This window comes from Notothenia coriiceps, unplaced genomic scaffold (genome assembly GCF_000735185.1).
Source record: "Notothenia coriiceps isolate Sejong01 unplaced genomic scaffold, NC01 NC01_scaffold00037650, whole genome shotgun sequence".
Taxonomy (NCBI): Eukaryota; Metazoa; Chordata; class Actinopteri; order Perciformes; family Nototheniidae; genus Notothenia; species Notothenia coriiceps.
Genome location: NW_011370351.1, coordinates 169,968 through 186,822, shown reverse-complemented (window position 1 = coordinate 186,822; position 16,855 = coordinate 169,968). Strand labels below are relative to the sequence as shown.

The window sequence follows — 16,855 nt, the reverse complement described above, 5'->3', positions numbered from 1 at the left end:
CACTGCTGACTGGATCTTGGCTGGACCTCAGTTTTCTCCAATACCTCTAAAGGCTAACTTTGAATGTATCTTATGATAGAAAATTAATAGATGCCTTTTTGTAAGGAGCAAATATAAGAAATTGTTTGTGGTTTGCAATTTTCAGGATGTACACATTTTGTCAATTTAGGGTTTAAATGTGCAGATAATCTCAGTCAATTTGATGTTGTTTAATGTGCATCAGGATTGATCAAAAACATACTTTTAAGATACGCTTAAATGTTATGTTGTAAGTTATAACAAGTAACAATGTTTTTTTTGTCAGTATTGGTTGTTAACATCTTGGAACAATGTAGGAAATCAGTCCTTTAAATGTAATTCCTTGGATTGAATTTAAACAAATAAAACCAAATTCAATATCATAATGATAATAAACTGGATTAGTTTATTGAACATGTAGTAATTTTCCAGAAGCCAGATGGTGACCATACTGGATGTATGTCTCTGTCTGTTGCTGCTGTCATCATTTGGGCTGTGATTCTGCCCAAAGCCAAGTCTTCCCTTCATTTTATTAAAAGCTCTCTACAGTTAAATACAGCGCTTCAAAATTACCATTCCCAGCTAAGATAACTGTAAGACTTTTAAACTTAAATACATTTTCAGTTCTTCCCTGAAAGCCTTGATATGAGTTCTGAAAAAGATGAGGCTGACTCTAGTTTGTCAAAAGAGATCAGTAGGAATTTATTATTTGCTTTAAATACATGTACAGCTTTCTTTTTTTTGCCATTGCTTCACTGATCAGTCCCCGACAGTCTTCTCAAACTGAAGTCCAAATGGAGGTCCTCCAAGACAGAAAATGTCCTTACAGCATGATTATGAGTTGGATAGATGATGTGCTAGAGTTAGGCTTTTTGGATGTGAAGTTTTTGATTAAACCAATGCCAAATTTGAATGAGGGGTTTTGCAGCGTTTTGTTGAACACAGAACAGAGGTAGAAGCCGTCTTTTGAAAACAAAAGTCTTCCAATCTCTGCAAATACCCGAAAAATATTAAATAGGATAAATACGCATGAGATAATGAAATACACATTTGAAGCCTGTTGCCTCGTGCTCGGCAATCAGATCTGTAAAACTCGATCTGAACAATGAGAGCAGAAGAAAGGGTGCAGATGATGAGTTAAACACATGGAACCAGAAAACACCTCATCATGTTGGTGGCAATACAGAAGAGTGAATCATATAGCAATAAAAATGCACAGAACTGAGAGTTAACATGGAAAATAAATACTGCGCTGGTTGCTTAATCTTTGTACATTCATCAGGGTTAATGAGTTCAGGGATTTGCTTCCCACTTGTCTGTATCACGTGCTACTCCGTAATCACGTGTTTCTCCAAGTTATTCCACTTTCCTATGAAAAGCCCAGCCCATGCATTGCATGTTATTTACGTTGTGCTGAGATGAACAACTTCACAGTAAAATGCATTTAAGTTAATGACTGGTGTACATTTCAGGAAGCACTTTTTCTGTCAAAGACACAGAGGTGAACAGCAAGTTGAGTTGCCCTTGAATAACAAAGGGAATGTGCTGCCGTGCAAAACTGCACACCACAATAGAGTGCTGAGCTACTGGAGAAGCAGGCATTAAGATCAATCACAGGTTTCCATACAGTTTCTGTTTTGGATTTTGGATGATCTACAATTTTGACAAAAAAAGAAAAATTCTTAAGGTAACAACACAGCATAGTGTGAGCTGTGCTTGGTTTCCTACTGTCAAAATGTGGCAGCAAGTCCTGTTTTTATATAAATAATGCTAAAAACACAACATCCCCCTCTCACTCACATCAGAACCATCACAAGAGTCTCTAAAACCTAGGAGACACATACAGTACATAGAGTAGCCTGCATACATACAAATATACACATATGCAAATACACAATAACAATAACCTCCCATGTGGAATAATGGCATTTCTGGATCTGAAATAATAATTTTATATAAAAATATATAAAAGTAAAATGAAAACAACTGTCATCTGAATTGGTGTGAAAAACCATAATCACCAGTGCTGCTCCACTGTTTAATGCATTGTCAGTTCAATGAATCAGTGTTTTTGTGAACACACATTGTTTGTATGTCCATGGGATTCACACACACTTGTCCAGAGGCCATTTTAAACGCAGCCACTAGATGAGATTAATACTGGAGTGTAAAAATGTCCACAGACACAAAGAGAGGAGCAAGGTCCTTAGCTCCCTGGCCAGCCAGCGAGGGACATGAAAACTACACATGTATCTATCTACACACTAAGGGATCTCTGACTGCAGGGCATAGTAAGAGCACATTCCCATGAAGAGGTCAGTTTAGCCCTTAACCCCGATCAGTTCATGGAGACCTGCGTCACTGTTGTGAGGGTGGGCCGTCCTGTCAACCCAGGCACATGTTCCCATTTTGTATATTCCTGTGACACTGCGGATCAATGGAAATACTTCAAAGTATGCACATATTCTACCATGAGAAGGTTAAGTATGTTTTTGTGGATGTGTTTATTGTCCAAAATTCATTTTGGTCAGACACTTGAAACACACCTCATTTTTTTTAAGCTCCTTTCTCATGCTGAAACTTTGTTTCTGAGAATGAGAGTACAACTGCCCCCTCCATTGGCTTTTTTTCATTCCATCAAAAGAACAGCCAAAAGGATTCAGTTTGTCTGACTTAAATATTTGTTTAGTTTCTAGATCATATTCTCATCTCACGATCTGGACTCTGGTCCAGCGAGGGCTCCCTGGTGCTGATCATGGACGCTGACGGCCCCTGGTTGACTCCAAAGGGAGAAATAGCAGGAGATCGAGCTGCCAGAGGGGACAGCGAAGGGGAGAAGCTTGGGGACATCGCTGCTGAGGAAATGGATCCCTCATGACTGATAGGGGACCTGCGGAGTGAGGCCAAGTGGGGGAATGTCCGTCCAATCACAGGGACCTTGGGGGGAACTGACATGGCCCCTGGATGAGCCACTGATGTGATGAGTGGCGGAGGATCAATTCTAGGTTTGGGATCCATTTTGTGCTTTGGCTGGAAAGGTTGACGAGGATTCTGGGTCTGATGTGCAGTTTCATCTTTCAGCCTGGCGATCTCTGTGAAGACATTAGCCAGAGGCTGGAACTGAGGGCACCAGTTGAGTAGGTAATCCCAGTTATAGCTACCGCGTAGCTCCTCATCACTGGCAACAATAGCCGTGAGGGAACCATCCACTCTAGGTTTACCATCCTCTGGGAAGGCGTAATCCTTGGGGAGTGTAATATTGAGGCCACGTCCTGCTCCTAGGTACCCACCTCCCTCATCCCTATAGACCGGTAGTTGACCAGAGAGCAGGGTCCCACTGATACTGCCTCCCAGTTTCTTTCCTTTGAACCAAGTGCTGCCCTCCAAAGCTGCCGGCTCACAGGAGATATCGGAGAGCTGATCGGCGTCCTGCTGAATTCCAGAGTCTGGTCCTCTGGCAGAGATGTGCTCCTGCATGGACGAGGTGATGGAGGCAACGCGGGGATACTCGTTTATCATCCTGATCTCATCGTCCTCCGCTGCCTCTGCTGATCCTCTTCCACTGGAGTGAGAGGGATCCAGGGAGCCCCCTCTAGTGTAGGGTCCACCTCCAGCCACACCCTGATCTCCAGCATAGCCCGGCAAGGCTTGGTGGTAAATCCTCTCCCCTCCTGACCTTGAGTTGCAATCATCTAGTTTCTGCAGAGCTGTTCCTGATGCAACAGTCCTGTTTCCTGCATCTTGGGCTTTTTTCTTTCTGCGTGACTTGACAAGGAAGATCACCACAGCCATGATCACAAGCAATACGATAAAACCGAGGGACACAGCAATGATGCAGATCAGCAGGATGTTGACATCTTGGGTCAGGCCGAAGTTGGTGTTTGAGACGTCGATGGAGACGTGGGCTGTAGTGGTGCGAGATGCATCTAGAGGACTGTGAGCTTTCACATCTACGGTCATCAGCCTGGTTTCCCGTTTGCCCCGACCTGAGCCGCTGCTACCACTGCTGCCTGAACCGTCCAACTTTAAGAAGAGGACCCCAGTGGTTTTGTTTACACCAAAGTACTGAGAGCTGGTGGGAAGAGAATAGAGAACAATACCATCCACCCCTTCATCCTCATCATTTGCCTGGATCTGTCCAATGCTTTGGCCTTTCTGAGCTCCTTCTGGGACTTCAAAGGAGAATTCAGAGGATGTGAAGAGTGGGTCATACTCATCTTCACCTGTGACAAACACTTGTACAGTAACAGTGGCCGAGTGGTTTCCTGAATCTACTGCCACTGCTACAAAGTTAAAGGAGTTGACCTTCTCAAAGTCAAAGGGAACTTTGCTTTTGATTTCTCCGGTGTTCTGGTCCACAGTGAAGCTGTCTCTTCCCGCCGCAGACCGCTCCACAATGTGGTACTTCAGTTGGCCAAAAACACCTGTGTCGTGGTCAATGGCATGAAGAACAGTCACAGCTGAGTTTGCTGGCCGGTTTTCTTTGATACTGGCTGTGAGGACTTCCACAGGGAAGAACGGATGATTGTCATTCACATCTTTGACCTCAACAATGACTGGAGCGAGCGCAAAGTGACCCTGTCCATCTGTGGCCTGGATGATGACAACATGTGTGGGTTGGTGCTCACGATCGAGTGTTCGCTGAAGTCGCAAGGCTCCAGTCCACTGGTCAATGGTAAATAAGTTCACTTCATCTCCAGAACTGATAGTATACTGGACCTCAGCATTGGGAGTTGAGTCCGGGTCTGGCAAAAACACAACAACAGAGTATGATTAATTAACTGGAGGACAAAGTAAGCGGGGATTATTGAAAATACGAGATTATTGGGTATATAATAGTAGACGTTTGCTCACCTGTAGCAGTCAGTCGTATGATCTCAGTCCCAGCGGCAGCTCCCTCACTCAGAGACACGGTATATTCTGCTCGGCTAAACACGGGAGGGTTATCATTCACATCACCAATGGTTATCACCGCAGCAACACTAGAGCTCCTCTGGGGCACACCACGGTCCGACACCACCACAGTGAGGTTGTAAAGGGGCTTGGTTTCAAAGTCGAGTCCCTCGGCCAACAGCAGAGTCCCGACGGTCTGAAAGCCCCGCCCCTCCAGGAACCGCACGCTGCTTTCAATCTGGAATGCATTTCCCTCATTGCCATTGGCTATAGCAAAATCAAAGCCGCAGTTTTCTCGGGAAAGGTCACTGTCAAAGGCTTCGAAAGTCAGAACTGTGGACCCTGGGATGGTATCCTCGGAAACTGTAGCCCTGCAGGCAGAGAAAAGCATTTATTTGTAAAAAGCTGTTGAGGTTACATCATAACACAACCAGAGTGTTAAAGAGAGTACACTGACCTGTACTCTGATTGGTGAAACACAGGAGCATTGTCATTGACGTCAGATATTTGGACCTGGACAGTGGTGAGGGAGGACAGTGAAGGAGAGCCTCCATCACTAGCTTCAATAACAATACTGACCGACGGACGTTCAGGGTCGAACTCCGCTCTGTGATTGATGAACAGTGTTCCTGGATACAGAGGATGACAGAAAGTCAGACTTTGTGCTGGGGAACTTATCTTTAAAATGTAATGAATAACATATGACCTTTTTAAAAACCCATTTATGGCGCTAATATATATCATTGAGGAAACCAAGGTTGTATACCGTTATTAGGGTCAACGTAGAATCCCTCCTGGGTTGATGACGTCACTCTGTATGTGATCTTGCCGTTTTCTCCAGAGTCCCTGTCAGTTGCTGTTACTGTGATAACAACACTACCTGGTGGTGTGTGCTCAGGAAGAGTTACCTGTGGTGCAAAGATATTAATAACAACATATTAACATCAGAGAAAATGACTTAAATAAACAAACAAATAACTTAAAAGTGGACCGCATAGGCACTTTAATAAAATTCCCGAAGGGCAATAAACTCACAGATGGAACAATTGAATTTTATATTGTAATTCCTGTTTTGTCCTTAGGCAAAGAAGGAACAAGCTGATCTCTGCAACGTTTCCCCAGGCAACATTCTGCAGTTAACTTTTATCTCTGTGTGCACCTTGGGAATGTGCATGAGGGATTTTTACCGTGTGTGTAAAATTGCAGTTTTTGTTCTTTAAGATAACAAAAAAAGATTTCTTAGGGAGTTTAATTGCCTATCAAACTTTATAAGGTGTGAAAAAATCCTAAATATAAACGCAATTATTCTGGGCATTTCCTCAGTTTCCTCAGGCAGCAAGTAGTAAACAATGGAAACTAATCTAATTTTGTACCATGAATAAATGTACCAGGGCAAAAACAGAACATCGTCTTGATTCAAAAGCCTTCCTACCTGATAAAGATCGTTGGTGAATGCAGGTGCATTGTCATTAATATCCTCCACCAGTATTGTTATGTTGGCCTCAGTTTGGTGCTGGCTATCCGTGGCTCTGACAGTCAGGGTGTACCATGTCTTCTCCTCGAAGTCCAGAGGGGCAGTGAGTGACACGCCTCCACTGTAGCGGTGAATCCCAAACTTGCCTAATGCTGTCGGGTCCAGCTGTAAGGAGTAGGACAGGGCCGGACTGGAGTCGACGTCGTTACCCGTCACGAGAGTGATCTCTGTGCCAATCAACATATCTGGTAGAGAAAGGGATTGAACAAAAACATGTAAGTTGTATTTTACCAACTGTGGCTTAAAGTATGCTCTTCCTTGTTTTTGAACCAATGCACAGTTGTGATGCACAAGTACAGATTCTCGCACAGGGCTTGTCTGTTTTTAAAATTGTAAGATTTTGCTGTAAACTGACCTACATAAAATGGACTACAAATTAAAGGTCCCATAACATGGCCATTTCTACTGATCATAATTCCATTGTTGAGGTCTACTAGAATAGATTTACATTGTTCAATGTTCCAAAATTACATTGTTTTTCTCATACAGCATCTCTGTATAGTATGTGTATTAACTCTCTGTCCTACACGCCTTGTTGGAGCTCCTGCCCTGCCCTCCCCCCCCCTATGAGCCCACTGTGCTCTGATTGGTCAGCTCGCCCACTCTGTTCTGATTAGTCAACCACCGTTACAGCTGGACATCAGTGTTTATGTGTTACAATGGCGTTTGTTAGCAACAAGAAAATGACACCAGTAATGACAAACAGAGGAAAAAGCTGCGTGGGGTCTGGGTGCCGTGTTGGCGGGACGTTGCGGGGCTCGCTGCTCCGCCCTTTGAGGCTCGAGGAGCGGACAGTGTGAGCTGGATTACTGGTGTCGTTTCCTGGTTGCTGCTTGGGGTCTGCGAGACAGCAAGACACCGCGGAGCTCAGCCTGAGCACACACACACACTCACAGCCTGAGCTCCGAGTGTGTGTGTGTACGGAGCTCCGTGGCTGAGAAAAGATAAGGCTGAGTGAGTGTGTGTGTGTGCGGAGCATAGACACATATTTCTGTGTTAGAGTTTCACTCGTTATAGGGTGTACTTTGAGGGGTTCTGACTCTGCAGACCGCTTACATGCAGAAAAACCTTCATAACACACAGGGGGACGGGTAATAACTGGAAAAGCATGACATGGGACCTTTAAAATCATGCGGACTTCCTTGGGCAGAGGGATAGTGGGACTGTTGTCATTCTGGTCAACAATTATCACTGTCAATGTGGCCGAACCAGCCAACCCTGGAATTCCTCTATCAGTTGCTGTAACTACAAGCCTGTGGAGGGGGGTGAAAAAAAGGTTGTCCAAAATTATGTTATGTCTCTTACAAGTTTAATTCAAATGATGGTGATTTACAGTTAGAAATTGCACCAGAGCGATTATGATGTGATATGAAATGTCTTCTTTTTTTTTTTTTTCTTCAGTACATACAGTATATACCTCTGTGGATAGATACTTTTATTGTAATAATAATAATAATTCATTTATTTTATATAGGCGCCTTTCAAGGCTCTCAAGGTCGCCGTACAAACACAGGTCGCTGTACACTCAAGCAGCAGCTCAAACATTGGTTACAGATATATATCCATCAACAAAATGTGCAAAGAGAGTGGATCTGTACTCACTTGGTCTGGGTAAAGATCTCACGATCCATGATGGCTGCTGTGGTGATGCTTCCTGTCATCGGGTCGATCTTGAACAGGCCGCTCACGCCTGATGACTGGATGGAGTAGGTCACCTGACCATTTTGGCCCTGATCTACATCCTCAGCCATCACCTGTATGATGGGCATTTCATATCCCTGTGCTTCTCTCATGTAGGCCACATAATTCTGCAGCTGAAAGCGAGGAAGGTTGTCATTGACATCCTGCAGGATCAGGTTTATAGCCATGAAAGACGTGGAGGAAAAGGTTTCGGCCTTCACAACTAGACGGAGCCTGGGGGTATCTTCAAAGTCCAGCCCATTGGGACTTTTCACCATGATTTCACCTGAAGATTCAAGTGCAAAATGAGGATCAGAAAACCATTAAAAAATAAAACAAACTAATATGTTTTGTCTTTTAAATCTACACTTGATTAAAATGTAAAAGGGCATAACACTTTCAATAATGACTGTGTTTTATGTGGGTTGTACCTGTTGCAGAGGTGATGCTGAAAGCCTGCCTTCTGTTTCCACTGAAAAGGGTGTAGCTGATATCATTACGTGTGCCATCTGGGTGTTGAGCCTGAGTTTGAGCCACAGTTGTGCCTGAATTTATGAAGTACAGAAGAGAAAAAGTTAGTAAAATGTGATCGCAGAGAGTTTTTCTCAGTATAAAGGAGGACTTATTAACCTAGATGATGAATTTATCTCTAATGATACATTAATTTCAGACCTTTCACAGCGTTTTCCTGTAGGCTGACGTCTCTGGCATTCCTAGAGAAGCGAATTCCGTTGTATTCCACCTCCTTCACGTAAATCACCACCACTCCCTGTGCAGACTGAGCTGGACTGCCCTGGTCCATGGCCTCCACTATCAGGGTCCTTTGAGCCTGGGTCAGATCCCCCAGTGGCTCAGTGGCCTGGATCTCCCCAGTCAGGGAGTTGATGCTGAAGCCTTTGACTGGCATGGCGAAACGGTAAAACACAGAACCGTTGGCACCAAAGTCTTTATCCTCGGCCTTCATGGTGGCAAGCACTCGCTGGGAACGCCTGCTGGACACCTCGATGACTAGCGGATCCTGGATGAAGAAGGGAGTGTTGTCGTTGACATCTAGGATGGTGACTGTTACCTACAAGGAATAAATCACATCTGGGTTAAGTTTATTGAAAATGTAATTAACATAAATAAATACTCACAAATCACAAATTTGTAATGTTTTTCTACCCCTTTATTTACCTGAGCAGAGGTGTTTCTGGGTTCAGCAGGTGAAAGGTCAACTGCAAACACCTGGAAGCTGTATAACGCCCTCTTTTCACGGTCCAGAGGTGCTGCCGTGGTGATAACACCGGTGCTTTCATCCACACTGAATGCTCCGTGCGCCTCTGGGCTAAGGAAGTACAAAACCTTCCCATTGAGGTTATCGTCTGCATCTGTGGCTGACACCTGGAGATAGAAGAATGCATTTTTAGGATTAAATGAGTACTACCTTTATTAAGATATGCACATATTTGGTTTTGGCATGTCCACGATATAAAAGTATAGACCATAACTGTGATATTTAACAATGTTAAATAAATATTGTGTTAGTAAAATACTAAGTTTAATGAGCCGGTTTTCTCCAAATGTTCTTTTAAAAACACAATAATATGGTTATTATGGATTATTTTGGCCATGTTAACCTTGTAGTGGAATATGATACCGTAACGGCCCTACTTTTGTAAGCAAAGTGAGATATCCAGTTTGTTTGTGCAATGTTTGGACATAGTATTATCTAAAATCCCCTTTCCACTTACCTCCAGAACTTTGAACCCCTCTGCAGCGTCCTCTGACACTTCAACAGAATAGCTACTTCTGCTGAAGACAGGGTTGTTGTCATTGACATCCATCACTTTCACTTCCACTGTGACAGTTGCGCTGAGAGCAGGGCTGCCTCGGTCCGTGGCCATCACCTCCAGAATATATTCAGTCTTGGTTTCTCTGTCTAGGCCGCGTGACGTGGACAGGGCTCCAGTGCTTGTTTCGAGGTGGAAATCTCCATCAGGGTCTCCAGCTGGATGGAGAATTTTTTGGGAAAAGAAAGAAAAACTTTCAGAATCCAAGAATTTCTGTGGTCATAATGTTCAAAACATCTGTGCCAACACTGCACTTAAGTTTGAATGGGCTCCAAACCGTATGAAACATACTTTGTTTGAAATAAGACAAAAGAAAGTCATGAGCAAGATCGGATTTTGGATATGGGAGGGAAAGAGAACTGTCAAAATCAAAACATTAGATTGAATGCTCCATGTATAGCCTCTCAATCGAATCCTGCACACTCTCAGTATAACCATATCACGAACAACACACAGTGCCAACTGTAATAATCTGTCAACAATCTCTTAATTTAAACTCCACAGTTTTAAGACTGTAAACACCAAAAATGACAAAAATTGACTGACTATCCCAGGATATTGTTATTTCCCCATCCGACACACCCTCAAACAGCAATTACAGCAATTATGGTGAACTAAATTGCCCCTTAAATCAATTATAATAAAATACTCTGGTTACACACACAACGCTGTTCCTCACCAGTGATCCTGTACCCCAGCTCTCCTCCAGGACCTGAGTCAGGGTCTGTGGCCTTGAGGAAGCAAAGCTCAACGGGCGCCTGGTTCTCTGGCACCTCCAGTCCGTACCATGACTGTGCAAAGACTGGAGTGTTGTCGTTTACATCCTGCACCGCCACACGGACTACAGCCTTGGCAAAGTTAGAAGGCAGACCTCCATCCCTGGCATAAACTGAAAAGAGATGCACATTGTTTAGCTGATGAGAAGTTGGAACCAATACAACATTTTAATATAAGGTACTTTAATGAGCTTGAACATTAGTATATAACTAGTTGAATGTATTTGTTTGAGACGATGAATATAATAATACCAGTGAGTGTGTAGTGATCCTGGAGCTCTGCATCTAGTTCCCTCGTAGTGGTGATGACTCCTGTCATAGGGTTGATGATGAAGCCTTCCTCTGTCACACCTCCATACGTCACTTGGCCATTAGAACCTGCATTGAAACACAAATCAGACATAAATTAGAAAAAAAGGCAGGGCAAACTTGAAGCAAATTCCAATGCAGAAATATGAGGCTGTGAACGTGTGTGACCACACATTTTCATTAGCATGAGCATGTGGTTTGGTTTAAAGTCATTATGTTCACAGAACCATTTATGTGCCTCTATTGTTTCATTCTGTGGCCTTCTGGGCAAACTGGAGGCATATGTAGATCATATGAATCAGCTGTAACGTTTTAATCATTCAATGCTACAGTGAATTTTAGTAGTAAGTGAACAGAGCCTGGTTCTTTCTTTTTTCTTTTGCAAACCAACCTTGGTCCCGGTCAGTGGCAGTAACTTTCAGCACGGTTGTTCCTGGTCCTTGGTTTTCCATCACCTGGGCCTCAAACTCTGCCCGCTGGAATATTGGAGCTTCATCGTTCACATCGATCACCTGCACACTCAGCACCTGAGCTGTGGAAAGCTGAGGCATCCCATGATCCTCTGCTATAATGGTCAGATTAAACACCTCCTGCTCTTCTCGGTCTAGTGCTTTAAGGATGGAGAGAGAACCTACAAAAGAGAAAAGAGGATTTATTTTAAACCCCATTTCCTGGATTACTTCACTTTAAATACCTATTCTCAAGTGGAATGCCTTGGTCTTGAATTGTGTGTGTCGGTGTGTTCGGGTCTGAATGTGTGTCGGATTATTTTTGTGAACGTGAAATTGTGTGTACCTGAGAGAGGCAGTTGTTGTATGCCTGGAAGGACTAGTAAAAATAAACCTTTACAGCTTTGCTTTATGAGAGTTTCCACAGTAAGTGAGAGACCACAGCCAAGCTTATGAGTTCTTGAACTTTGAAAATGCATACAAATGTGAATCAGAGCTTTTTATCAGTGAACATGTAGGATTATTGTGTGTGCAGGTACTCAGGCAACCACACACAGAGTCCAGACTACAACCTGAAAGTACATAGTAGCCAACTATAATCAACCTTTGACCTCTATTAAAATGTACTTCTTTTGTTTTGCTCTGTACTAAATTGCAGTATCTGTTAGCCCTTAAACATTACTAATGTAACTCGTTCACATAGATTATTGAGAAAAACCACCACTACTCAGACTCTGGCTTCAGTTACTCCCCTACCTTTAATGCCAACAGCTCGAAACTGTCACCCCCCTGAATACAATGATGGTCAGTCAAAGTGAAAGGAAATATAAAAGTGTGTGTACAATACACAACATTGTATAATGTAGCTGAAAAGATGTGTGTATTTTATTAATGCTGCAGCATGCCAAACCTATTCATTGTGTGTTTACTGGTGTGTTAAGCTGAGGCTCTGATGTTCCTGTGAGGCTTTGCTAGCTCCATTGGTTTTTAGCCAAATGCAAACAGATGTAAAACATTTACGGTTTCATTCTCTTCTGTAGCCAATTCTTTGTTACTGATACAGCATTCACCACACGATAAAGGTGTTATTACTCTCTGGAGTAAATATGCTCAAACTCACACAAAACCCTTATTTAGTCCTGCAGTAGTTCTCAAGGTTTTCTAGAGAGACTAATTATATCAGACTGAATTTCACAGAAATACAGACATATTGTTTCAATCTAATGCAGTCCTGCGCACATGTCGTTTGTATCCATGCAGCTCTGACGTGGCTTCAATGATGGAACAAACTTATGTAGAATAAAATATAGAGCAAACACACAATTTATAGGCAGTATTCATACTATTGATACTCTCATATAATCCAAGAAGTTTGGTAAATGTCTGTGCAAGACAATGCTAATCCGCTATTATTAACAATAAGCTTAAGAACACACAGCCTGAGAAACAAACCAGAGGTGAAATCAACCCGCTAATGCAGCAGACACTTGACAGTAATGAACTAAAGACTTTCTTCCATCTGGAAGTTGCATTAAGTGTCTGTCTCATGGTTCTTAATCCCATCTCAGCCGGTGCTTAGTACGCCTCCATCAGCTCTGATGATGAAGACATTGCACATACACATATATAACATATCAAAGGGTGTCCACATCCACAGCCCAAATTAAGATCAGTTCCCATGAAGAAACCCGTCAAGTAAAAAACCCTGAAGTATTACTCAAGTGAAATATTGCTCTCAGGCCTTGACAGATCATTTAGTAAAGAGTGTTAAAGGGGTTATGAGTGTTTTAACAGTTGAAAACCTGTAGAAACAGCACTTCATTGGGTAATTACGATCTTGTGGAAAGTTTTGTTCATCCAGGGGGCTTCCACGGGTGGGATGCTGATTATCTATCAATCATAAAACCCTTACAGCAGAGGGCCACATACTACTCCCATTGTGTTAAATCATTCAAAGGATTGTTAATGCACAAAATGATGTGGTGAATTTTACCCTAATCATCGCTTGATGGAGTGTAAATTGGGTATTCATGAAAAATCCACAGTTTCCACAGACCTTTATATATTATTGGAACATTAGGATATCTTTGAATAGTCAACTCTCACGCTAAAAATAAGCTTACCAGTGTTGGGGTTCAGACTGAAGCGGCCAGCGTTGTTCCCTGTCTGGATTCTGTATGATACTCGGCCATTTTCTCCTTCATCTTCGTCTCGAGCCATCACGTACAATATCACAAACCTGGCAGTAGAAATACAAACGTTAGATTAACACGACCACTTTTAGCTCGGGGCCATAACAGTGGAGACTTTTCAGCACAATTATTGGGTGTTCTTGTCCTTGAATGACAGATGAAGAATCAGTTAGACATGTCTCTCACCCTACAGGCTGATCCTCCATGACGCTGACCGCAGACGGAGAGCTGAAGATCGGAGCGTTGTCGTTTTCGTCCGTCACAAACACTCGAGCAGTGACTGAACCCCAGCGCCTCTGAGAAGGATCCACTGCCTGATCTGTGGCACGCACCACCAGGTAGAGGGAGGGTGTTGACTCACGATCTACCTTCTGCCCCAGGGTCAGGACCCCGCTTGAGGGGTCGAGGGTCAAGAGGTCTGGAGTGTCAGGCCAGTGGTGCTCAATTGAGTAATGCAACTCACTATTGGGTCCACTACCATCCTGTCAAAAATAAAATTAATTAAATCAGACGGTGAGAGGAAATGTTGATACAGCAAAGAAATTGACTTAAAATCTCAAGTGATAAATGTGTTTTGGTCTTGAAGAAAATATTTTCCTTTTCTATTTTGTCCCTAAAATACTCCATCCTTATCTCAGAATTTGATCAAATCAAATCAAACTTTATTTGTATAGCCCAATATCACAAAACACGTTTGCCTCAGTGGGCTTTACAGATTAAAAACAAACAACAACATTGTATATGATGGAGTTGCAGCAAAATTATGAATCAGTGGAAGAACATGATGACATCTAAGAAAATTCCTTCCGAATAACTTGTAAGTAGAGTTTAAACTATAAATCCATGGTTATCACACTTCTTCTTTAGCATGTAACATATTTGGTTCCCACCTGATCCAAAGCCTGGAATGTATATATGGAAGCCCCTGTGTCTAAGTTCTCTGGGATCACAATGGTAACGGGGTCCTCTGTGAACTGGGGGGAATGGTCATTGCTGTCCTGCACGATGATGTCCAGCTGCACCAGGTGGCTGCTGGGAAATGCCTTGGAGAAGTCAGACACCTCGATGTGCAGCATGTACCTCGAACCCTTCTCGTAGTCCAGCTCCCGCACCAGATACACATCACCCTTTAATCGGTCCACCATGAAAGTGCCATCTTGGTCTGTCCCCCCCACAACCAGGTAGGTCACCTGACCTTCCAACACATTAGATTCATGGTGGTCATGAGGGCGGACCGAGCCAATGATGGAGCCCGGAGCAGCTCCTTCCACTGTGCTCAGGGTCATGGAGAGCATGTTGTGGTTTGTGTTGGACCGAGAGGAGCTAAGAACCTGAACAAAAGAAAACAACAACAATCAACACATTTGATTTAAAGGAATCCTATTGTGCTATTTTTAGGCATATATTATGGGTCTCAGATATATAAAAATATATAAAAAACATGTCTGTGATCTGTTTTGCTCAAAATACCAAACAGATCATGCATTTTAGACATCCCTCATACCCCTCTATTCCAGCCCTGTTAGAGAAACGCTGATTTTGGGTCCTTAGCTTAAAAAAAGAAAAGAGGAGCGGGAGCTTGTGCCTGCTCAGAATACTACGAGATACAGCTAAATGCTGCCGTGATTAAATGCCATATCATGTTCCAAACCACATCACGGATTATTTCTGAAACAGTATGGAGCTCAAATGCTTTTTCTCTCACGGGTTTACCACAAGTGAGTTCCTTTTTCTTATTTCCTGCTTTTTTTCAGATACTCTCTCCAGTACAGGTTAGCTCTGAGTGTTAGCGATGCTTGCTAATACAAACACAGTCCAAATTACCTTCAGAAAATGTCTGGTATTTTTTCTGGTAGCAAAGTTTCTGATAAAACTCATGAAAAAGTGCATTTTGCATGATAGGTCCCCCTTTAATATCCACAAATGTAAGTAAAAAAGTATAGAAAGAGTAGAGAGAGCCGTACTGGATCTGGTTTCCTTTGGTATTCTGCAGACTATGTAGCATACAGTATGGCTCTCACCCAAGCCCATCCCTAAACATAGCCTTGGGCTGTAATCTGTTTCTGTTGTGTTGCTTATTACTATAATAATCCTCACAGGCATTCTCATTGTGCATGAAGACATTATCTTCAATCTTTCCAGTAAATATCCTGACACTGCGGCATTCTGGCTGCAAGATGAGAGTCAGGGTTTGTGACCTGTGACAACATAATGAAGGGTGCTCCAGTTCAAATGGTACAGAGCAAATAAGTGCAGCCTCCATAAGGCACCGTCCGGTCAGATGGGAAACAAGTACGTGCCAGAGGGCTTTCGGCACTCTGAGCAACAGCCTCAGGGTTTGAAATAGTTCTGGGACAGATCAAAGAGCCCTGGAGACAGCAAAAATAAGCTGATTTTAACAGGCTCTCGTTTCATCATCTTTCACCACCAAGATCTGTTGCAATTAAAAGGCATTTTTCTGGAGTCAAGGTTCAAGGTTCAAGGTTTTTTTTTTGTCATAGCTACAGTGTAGTTATGACGATGAAAATCTTAGGTCATAGTCTCATCCAACAATGCAACACAATAAAACAGATAAACAGAACAATATAGTGCAAGTAAATGCTTAGAAACGTAGAAAGGTAAGTTCTAATATTACACTACTAGATAGTACATTAGAATGCTTTTCAGCCATAAACCTTGAACAATTAAATTCAATGATTCTCTCTTCTAAACCATCAACGTGTATCTTAGACCCGATTCCAACTAAGCTGTTAAAATAAGTTTTTCCATTAATTATCATTCTTTAAATATTATGAATATGTTCTTTATTATCAGGCTATTTGTTCAACAATCTACAAAGTAGCAGTGTAAACGCTTCTAAAAGCCCACAACCTCGATCCAGAGGTTTTAGCCAATATAGGACCTATTTCTAATCTCCCTTTCTCTCAAAATTTCTGAAAGAAAGCAGTCGCAAAAACAGTTGGTTGTGATTAACTTAAAAACACAATATTTATTTGAAGATTTTCAGTCTGGCTTAGAAACACATCTTAGCACAGAGACAGCTCTGGTTAAAGTCACAAATGCATTCTATAGCCTCAGACAAAGACTTGTTCTCTATCTTGTCTTGCTCGATCTCCAGTGCTGCATTGTACATCGACCAATGAATACATATTCAAAGACGAGAGCACTTTAG

General features: G+C 42.6%; 1 protein-coding gene across 1 annotated transcript; it reads right to left on the bottom strand.

The window, feature by feature from the left end:
* Window positions 1-695: 695 nt before the first annotated feature.
* LOC104967748 (protocadherin-16-like) lies at window positions 696-15,786 on the bottom strand. Its single transcript, XM_010797272.1, has 18 exons — window positions 15,781-15,786; window positions 14,574-15,014; window positions 13,870-14,165; window positions 13,615-13,730; window positions 11,434-11,673; window positions 10,986-11,111; window positions 10,637-10,846; window positions 9,859-10,115; window positions 9,302-9,508; window positions 8,798-9,194; window positions 8,557-8,670; window positions 8,048-8,411; window positions 7,576-7,698; window positions 6,344-6,638; window positions 5,678-5,819; window positions 5,369-5,540; window positions 4,873-5,282; window positions 696-4,763 (listed from the first exon to the last, which is right to left on the bottom strand). The coding sequence occupies exons 1-18, from the start codon at window positions 15,784-15,786 to the stop codon at window positions 2,716-2,718; spliced, it is 5,964 nt and encodes a 1,987-aa protein (XP_010795574.1). The 3' UTR covers window positions 696-2,715.
* Between the last annotated feature and the right edge of the window lie 1,069 nt (window positions 15,787-16,855).